Genomic DNA, 9,366 nt, shown 5'->3' with positions numbered 1-9,366 from the left:
CTCTCCCAAAGAACCTGAGAGACCGGCATGGGTGGACGCAGATGTCTTTAAAATAAAACCGGATCTCTTCCTGTCAGGTGTCCCAGATGAACCAACTTCATGGCAGGAGGTGCAGATGAGGGCAGCTGCATCAAACTCTCTCATGCACCAAATGGCAATTGCTAAAAAGCATTCGTGAAGTAAAATTATGTAGCAACACCAAATGACAGTGCCCCAGCATGGCCACAGCTCGTGAGCTGAAACTAGATAAAATAAAATAAAATAAACATTAATTAAAAAAACTTCTGTCTGTATGTGAATGTGTATTTGTCAGTGTATGTATGTGTGTATGTCTATGTATCTGTATGTATGTATGTATGTATGTATGTATGTGTGTGTGTGTGTGTCTGTGTGTGTGTGTTAATTTTTTGCCACCTAAAGAGAACATATTTACTAAAACTTGGCTTTCAAGATGTAATTGTATCCTGCAAAGGATATCAGCCTCATTTAATCTCTGTGGCTGTTTAATTGCACTTCTTTAAACTATCTTATATAACTTACCTCCCTTGAAGATAATGAGAGCCAATTAGGAGGCTTCTCTATGGTTGTTTAACATGCTAGAAATAACTGGCAAGTCCCTCTCAAGTCACTCCTTACAATAGGAGACTTGATAAAGTAATCTATGTTATCCTTCCGAAATATAAGAGGGTATGTTCATCATGTTTAGAATGCCTTTGGTCATAGGTTTGCTCAATCAGGACCAACTTGGGGTTAAGCAATAATAATACATTAGCGTTGTTTATAATATAACTAATTGTAACTAATTAATTATGATATAGATAATTAGAGTTAATTAACATTGTTCCCTGCCTGACATATCGCTTGTGACCATCTTGTATTTTCTCTTTCAGCTTCAATAAAATACTAAATAAAATACTATATACATATATATGTGTATGTATGTATGTATGTATGTATGTATGTATGTATGTATGTAGGTAGGTTGGTAGGTAGGTAGGTAGGTATCAGAAAATGAAATGACATGGAAAAAATGATTCTCATATGAACTTCATTAGCTGTTTCTGCTCTAATGATGCAGTGGACTCAATAGTTGAGTGCCTGAGTAATACCTTACAACTTCATTGGAACCTCAAATCTGAATAGAGGCTCTGATGAAGCATTAAGGTGCTACTTGTGCACTCAGTTATGAGTCCACTGCATCTTATAGCAGAAACAGCTGTAAGTTCATGAAGTTCACAAGATAATCGTTTGTTATTTCATCTCCTTATAATATATTTATATATATATATATATATATATATATATATATATATATATATATATGCATCATATGTGCTACTAATAGTTGAACATACATAAGTACATTTATTAGGTGCTTGACGAATGTACTTATGTATGTGAAACTATTAGTAGCACATATGATGCATGTAGTAAGAAGCATTTATAGGAATATTAGACTCTCATTAGATGGAGGACTCTTCTTGTTGATTTTTACACAAATTAATTTCGTATGTATACATGTGTGTGTGTGTGTGTGTGTGTTTATGTATTTGATTTGCAAGATTCTTAATGTGAAATCATGTTTTATATATGTGTGTGTGTGTGTGTGTGTGTGTGCAACTTGGGAAGCCATCCATCTCATAGAAGCATGGAAAAAATCTGATGTTGAATCATAAATTAGGAAATTTACAATTCTGTAGAAAACACGAATTTAATGATAACCAAATATGGATTAGATTAAGGGAAAATACTTCTTTGGTTGTTATTAAATCACAGCTTTGATTATTTATGTTTTCAACATAATTAATAATGAAGCTAAAGCTCAATGGCAGTTTAGGAAATATATTAGGGGGTAGCCAACATTACTGTGTGGCCGAGCAACACAATTCTATACCTGTTATACCTTCTGTATATCATTTAAGTTGAGTTGCAGACTCACAAGCTACAGAGTCAATTAATTTATTTAATGGGTCACAGTGACAGTATATTCTGTCAATTAATGTATTTAATTAGTTACAGACACATAACATGTATAAGCAATGAAGATAATGGTTTGCAGGCACAACACAATTTCCCATTAATATATTTAATGGGTGACAGATGCGTGACATAATTAAGCAACATATTTAATGGGTTACAGATGCACAACATAATTAAACAATTAAGATATTTAACTATCCATAGATTTATGTGAAACTTATTTTATTATTTCTCTTTCAATCAGACAAGAACATTCAGAATGAAATAAAAGAGTTTCCTCCTCCTCCTCTTCCTCAAGATTGTTTTTCTTTAAATCCTGCCAGAAAGTTGGTCTTTCATCAGACATTTCCCATGGTAACAAATCTGTTTTAAAAAACAAACAAACAGTAGATTAAATACATTTTAAGTTCAGGCTTAATTAAAATAAAATTTAGTGATAATTAACTTTTATAAATAATGAACATATCACTATCATCGTCATGGCCCTCCATTGGTTATGATGACGAGGGTTCCAGCTAGAAAATCAGATGATTATTGATTCTCTGTCTGAAGAATTTCTAATAGAAGATGTCTTACATATCTTCCACATGTACCATTTTGTAGCTCTTATGAGCAAATGGAACAAATGCAAGGAAGAATAAGTAACACCAAAATAATTTTCCAATCTCCTGTTTTGATATATATTATTATGGCTGCCCCCTCGTTATCGAGTATGGCCATTGCACGAAGCTTAACTGTTACTGGTGCTGTGATCGAATGTGACTTTTTAGCCCAGCTAAAGATCTACAATGTCTTGTACAAAATTGACAACTGAAACCTTTACTGGTAATAGCCGGCTGTAGTTGTAACTGGGCTTCATGTACCTTTGCATGTTGTTTAAGTCCTCCTGCCAAATTACACTCTCTTCCACATGCTCGACAGATATGATTAGTATGGTGTGTAGCACCACCACCAGTGGCCAGGTTGTCACTCATCTGTCTCGCTTTATGACTATGAAGATGACTCTTGAGTCCAGCTTTACTGAGGCAGGGTCTTGCACAGACATTGCATGTCAGCATCAAAGGAAGACCCTTCCCTTCTGGAAGTGTAACAGTGATGCCCTTCCTGACATCCCTCCTTACTTTCTCATGTGCAACTCGAGATTTCTCAAAAGTGGCTGTCCCCTCATGCACAATCCTTCTCCACCTGCTACGATCAATAGCTATGCCTTCCCATGTGTCATGATATATATATACATACATACATACATACATATATATATATATATATATATATATATTACATATATATATATTATATTATACATATATATATATGTGTGTCATGATTTATATATATACATACATATATATATATATATATATATATATATATATATATATATATATATATATATATATATATTATATATATATATATATACATATGTACACGTAAAAAGCACCATCCGATCGTGGCCGTTTGCCAGCCTCGTCTGGCACCTGTGCCGGTGGCACGTAAAAAGCACCCACTACACTCATGGAGTGGTTGGTGTTAGGCAGGGCATCCAGCCATAGAAACATTGCCAGATCAGACTGGGCCTGGTGCAGCCTTCTGGCTTCCCAGACCCCAGTTGAACCGTCCAACCCATGGAAAGCGGACGCTAAACGATGATGATGATGATGATGAATATAATATATATATATATATATATATATATATATATGTAATATACTTATATGATATTATATATATATATATATATATATATATATATATCGCTAATACATTCTCAGTTGTTTGGTAATACAAATGAGCTGGTATTATAAACAATGAAGTTAAAACAATTTCAAAACTCACAGCATTTCTTCCACAGTCAGTTCCATGGACTGCTGGTTGTTCTCTGGTGAATATATACTTCCGTTTCTCATCATAACAACACAAATGGTGACACTGAAATTCACTGACCTACACAGCAGAAAGCAGCATAAAAGTTTACATGTACATCTAGTGGTTCATTAAATATGATGCCTTAACTTGACTGTTATCTATTTATGCAGAGGATAACTGTGAGTAATATTTCTCTGTCATTAAGTTACTTTTTGATGCCTGTCCGTGCCTTCCCTGACATCTTTTAATGTCCATGTTTCATGCTGGCATCGGATGGATTGTTTGATAGGATCCAATGTGCCCAAAAACTGCACCGTATTCTTTTCTCTACACTCTGGCATAATTTCTACAGCCAGATGCATTTCCCAATTCCAACCATTTTGCAGTGTGTACAGTGTGGGTGCTTTTTCTGTGTCACCAGCTCTAGTGATGTTGTTATGCAACTTGCATGACTTTGACAGGTGTCTCTATATTAATGTACATCAATACCAATAATTCTTTTGTCACTAATGGTTATGGTTTAACAAGACCGAAATGTGTAGAGTTGTTCATAATTGCCAATAAGCTAATTGCTTCTTCTCTCCACCTCAAGTATCATTAATTTTTATTAATTAATATTTTATATTAAAAAGAGAATTCTTTCTTTTATTCATTTTCTAGACTGTGGCCATACTAGGGTACCACTTTTAGGAAGTATTTTTTGCTTCTTTTCCTCAGCTGATTACCTCAACTCTTTTAGCCCCAGAAGAATGAAAGGCAAAGCTGCCCTCATTGGGATTTGAACACAGAACATAAAGATGAGGATAGAAATACACCCAGGTACTTTGGGAAGTGGACAAAATACCCGGAATTAGACAAAATCCCTGTAAATTGGCAGCCATTTGAGTGTTGGATATAGTAATTTTTGTCAACTGTTCCAACTCAAATTCTGCTCCTTTACCAAAAAATGTGAAAACAGGGATACTACTGCTAGGGGCCATGGCTGACAAACAACATCAGAAATTTAAAAACAAATGGAGTCACAGTTTATTTGGTTTGATCAAAGGATTCACTGCCACCACCCCCACCCTTTTGGTCAATTCTCTATCAATTCTGCCAGCCATCATTTTCTTTAGAATTAGTATTATTTATTCCATGTTGGAAAGAAGCAAACATTGAAGAAAATTGGAAGTTTTATAAAGAGAGGAATGACATTCTTGAAAATAACAAAGTTCTCAATTTACAGGTGAAAATAAATGATAGATTTAGCTTCGTTATATTGTTCTTACCTCACACGGTTCTCCTTTTACATAATTATAGCATTGGTCCTTTAACTTCATTTGTTGGCCAGGTAAAACTTTAGGATAAGGAATCGGCTCCACTGCACGATTCCACAGACAATGAGCAGCAGTTGTTCTATAATATCATTAAAAAACAACAATACATAAATAAGGTGTGTGTATGGAGGGGGTGTCTGTCATATTTATTTATTTATTTATTTATTTTAGATCAAAATCTGTTGTTCTTGTTGTTCTTGTTGCCAATTCCAGTTGCAGCCATTCTGCCATATTCCTGGGAGTTGTTCCAAACATCAAGTATATTTAGATGAATGGGATTAGCTATTTAATGGAAGAGATGAGAGACATCCTGTCATTGCAGTCTGGATGTCTGGATCTGTGATGATGGTAATTTTTGTATGGACCAAAGAGCAGAGTACATTTGTGCCAATGTCCACCTTGGTAACTATTCTCTTTATTGATGCTGAGCTGGACTGGTGGTGGGTAGACACCTACAGTATTACCATTCCAGGGTAGTGGTCACAAATCACAACCACCAAACACTGAAAGTTTTTCTCGTTACCATGGAATTCTGTATTTGGATGATTTTGGTCCTTTGACTTCACACAATTCTTATGGTTAAACACTCTCCACATTAGTATTTGCATGTGGGAAATGAGAAGTGTTAAAGCTTCTTATAATTGACAGAATTCCAAACACTTTCCACTCACACTCTTTGGTCAACTCAAGGCAGTACTAGTGGGCATCTACTCAAGAGACTGTGCAGTGAGATCGAACCAACATCTACATGGGTGCAAAGTGAACTACTTAACCATGTCTGCACTCGTCTCTGACTTAATAATGATTCCTCACAACATGTGTCTGTTGTTTATCAATGAAGAATGTTATAATATACAAATAAAGAATTCAGAATAGAAATGTGATACCAAAACTATACAAAGAATCACAGCTTCTAAAGGTTAATTATTTATCAAAGCTGCAGTATCTCTTGCTTTCTTTGAAGGTCTCACTGAACTTTAAACTTAACTGGCAATAATTCCCACCTCAAACCTGAAATATCTCTGAACTAACACCATCTTTACTCCTACTTGAAATATTAGCTCTTTATGATGGTAAACGACTTCTACTCCTAAAAAAAAAACCTTGGTACTTATGTAATTCTACAACCGTAGAGAAGGATCTACTTACCTTAAGAATTCTTTAAACTTTTTTATTGAGCATGTTGAAAATCTGTGTGCCTTAATTGGGTCAGATCTGTTGTAACTCATGAGGTAGCCAGAATTGGTTGTGCACATTTCAGCACCAGACTCTCCATCATGTGGCGCACCAAGCCTAAAAATCCAAGGATTGGCTCAATTAATTAAATTCTAATCTCTGCATATTGCATAGATTGAAATGTCAGTTTGGAGTATCTTTCAGGGTATTTTTCACCCTGGGTAGATAACTGACTGTTTTTGCTTTAACTCAACATTTGGCAGTATTAACAACCATATCGGTTACACCTGATATCAAAACTCTAAACATACTGCTTTAATGTAACAACAAGCTTTATTAATACACAGCTTCTGTATAAAACCTGGAATATTTATTTCATCAAATGAAACTCTTGGTTTAAATGTATTTATTTATGTCACCCCATATTCTTAATGTAAGAAATAGCTCCTCCACTCCATCAAATAACAAACTATTTTTATAGAACTGCACTAAAATGTTATGAAAGGTTACAGGAAACATCAAAGGAACCTCTTAGTAGTAGTTTTTTGACATGCTAGAAATAACAACCAAATCTCCTTAAAAATCACATCATTAAATGAAGGACACATAGAATAGTGTAGTGTTAGACTGTTTAAGTAAAGATGAGATTGTCATATCTGGAACTTCTTTCATCATGGGTCTGTTCAGTTAGGACTGACCTGGGGTTAAATAGCAACACAGCAGTAACAGCAGAGAGAACTTCTATGTGGGTTTTAAACCTGTCAGAAAGAGCAGCCAAATTTCAAATAACATAAAAATAGGGAAAAGATATGAGATAAAGTATTTGTTTGAAAGGTAGAATGGTCCTGGCTGGAACATTTTTGATCATGGATCTGCTCAGTGGGGACGAACCTGGGGTTAAACAACACTTTCCAGTAAACTTTTCTGCATTCCAACAACTTCTATAGATCTCTTGAAATATTCCTCTACATTTTAAGACCAACATTTTTACATTCTTTTTCTATGTTTTTCTCTTTCTCTTATAGTTTACATTGACCTTACACACATACACCTATGTACATACATATAGACATATATACACATATGTATGCATTTATGTGTGTGTGTATGTATATATATATATATATATATATATATATATATAATTTCAACAATTGAGGGTAAAATTAATTAATTAATCAATTTCACCAAGTATTCAGTATGCAAAGGGACCATTTAAGGCGAATTCAAATTATTACATTATATAAAAGGGCTTAGTAAAATAAATTACTTTGCCGCATACTGAACTCATTAGAAATAGCAGCTAAAAAAACTTTTTTAAAACTATTTCTAATACTTAAAGAAAACCTCTCTCATATAGTGTTTGCTCAATTCAACTCACGCAAATATTTGCGTGAGTTGAATTGAGCAAACACTATATGAGAGAGGTTTTCTTTAAGTATTAGAAATAGTTTTAAAAAAGTTTTTTTAGCTGCTATTTCTAATGAGTTCAGTATGCGGCAAAGTAATTTATTTTACTAAGCCCTTTTATATAATATATATATATATATATTCACTCACACAGACACGTACACGCATGCACACACACACACACACACACACACACACACACTCACACACACACTCACACACACACACCAGTTCTCTCTTCCTTATATATTTTATTGCTGACCTTCATTCATTTGACTCAGAAATTTGATTTGATTTTCAAGAAATATATTTCATTACTTTCGCACTTAGTTTCTTGTCTTTCATTTCTCAGTCATTATCCGCACCACCTATATCACCACCACCTTCATTCGCCACAACCCCCCCCCGGCGACCGTCACCACCACCACCACCCAACTGCTGCGGCTGCTACCACAACTAACCCCACCTTCCCATCAATAGATGTCTTCTACTTCCAGGATGGGGGGAAACGCAGGAAGCAAGTGTCGATTATTCCCACACCTAAACATCTTGTAATACTGAAACTCCTCCTCCTCTCCCTTCTCCCTTCTTTTCCATTTCCATTCTTTGTTCTACGGCACACTGACCAGTCCTTGCCTGGTTCCAATAACAAATCAACCACAAGAAGTTGCCAGCACTTTGGTCAATCGTTTTTCCTCTGTGGAAGAGATATTGTGAGTGGTCTCCCTTGAATTGATCCCAGCACAACGTAATTAACATTGAGAGGGAGAGAAAGAGGAGAAGAGGAAAGGAAGAGAGTGAAGAATTGGCTCTTTAACTGTCTTTAACTGGTACTTATTGGCCCAGGAGGAATGGAAAGTAAAGATGGCTTCTGCAGGATTTGAACTCAAAGCACAGAGAGGCAGAATAAATCCCATTAAATATTCCATTAAATATTCCATCCAACACTCTAAACATCTCTGCCATTCTGCTGACTTCTAAAGTTTTGGCAATTTACCAAATTCTTGAAACAGTAAAAGAACTCAAAAAAGAAAATAATAGAAGAGAAACTTTGGCACTCACCCCACACCCCATGCCACTACTACACCCACCCCTCATACACTACAACCCCTAAAAACACTTACAAATGACCAACTTCATGTGCAGCTGTAAAGACACCCCTAAACACAAGGTCAGTTTCTCCAATTGCCACATTAAGGGCTCCCATCAGCCAGTGCCTTCGACAGGCTCCTCCGACGTATGACACCCCAGTGACTCGTTTTTCACAAGCTTGACCACTGAAAACACAACCATCATCTCTGAAATGTAAAGAAAAATTTTGTTATTTCTCAAAGGAAGACAAATATCAAATTGGGAACTCTCAATTCCATAATAATACCAGTTACCAATATTAGAGGTGTTTAATGAAGAATCTCTCAGGACTTACCCAGTCAATAAAAAGATGACATCAAATTTCTTGAAGTCTCTGTAATGATAGCTAAGCCATCTTTGTAAGTCTGACAGGGCATGCCGAGCTTCAAATATTCTTTTGTTACCCTGAAGCATATTGTTCTTGAGAAATAGCTGTGATTCTTCATCCTAAAATACATGTTATGGTTGGAATAATAAAGGCTTA

The 9,366-nt window shown here is 35.3% G+C and overlaps 1 protein-coding gene across 2 annotated transcripts in view; it reads right to left on the bottom strand.

The window, feature by feature from the left end:
* Nucleotides 1-2,185: 2,185 nt before the first annotated feature.
* LOC115218591 (zinc metalloproteinase-disintegrin-like atrase-B) overlaps nucleotides 2,186-9,366 on the bottom strand; it is a 60,409-nt gene continuing 53,228 nt past the window's right edge. For both annotated transcript variants that reach the window (XM_036508191.1, XM_036508193.1), the window contains exons 9-14: nucleotides 9,178-9,329; nucleotides 8,876-9,049; nucleotides 6,315-6,458; nucleotides 5,118-5,244; nucleotides 3,820-3,927; nucleotides 2,186-2,343 (exon numbers count right to left, since the gene is read on the bottom strand). In XM_036508191.1, coding sequence (XP_036364084.1) covers nucleotides 2,290-2,343; nucleotides 3,820-3,927; nucleotides 5,118-5,244; nucleotides 6,315-6,458; nucleotides 8,876-9,049; nucleotides 9,178-9,329 — 759 coding nt within the window. In that variant the 3' untranslated portion in view covers nucleotides 2,186-2,289. The remainder of the gene's footprint in view (nucleotides 2,344-3,819; nucleotides 3,928-5,117; nucleotides 5,245-6,314; nucleotides 6,459-8,875; nucleotides 9,050-9,177; nucleotides 9,330-9,366) is intronic.

This window comes from Octopus sinensis, linkage group LG13 (assembly GCF_006345805.1).
Source record: "Octopus sinensis linkage group LG13, ASM634580v1, whole genome shotgun sequence".
In the NCBI taxonomy this organism is placed as follows: domain Eukaryota; kingdom Metazoa; phylum Mollusca; class Cephalopoda; order Octopoda; family Octopodidae; genus Octopus; species Octopus sinensis.
The sequence above is the reverse complement of the archived record's forward strand: the minus strand, read 5'-3'. Positions and strand labels throughout refer to the sequence as shown.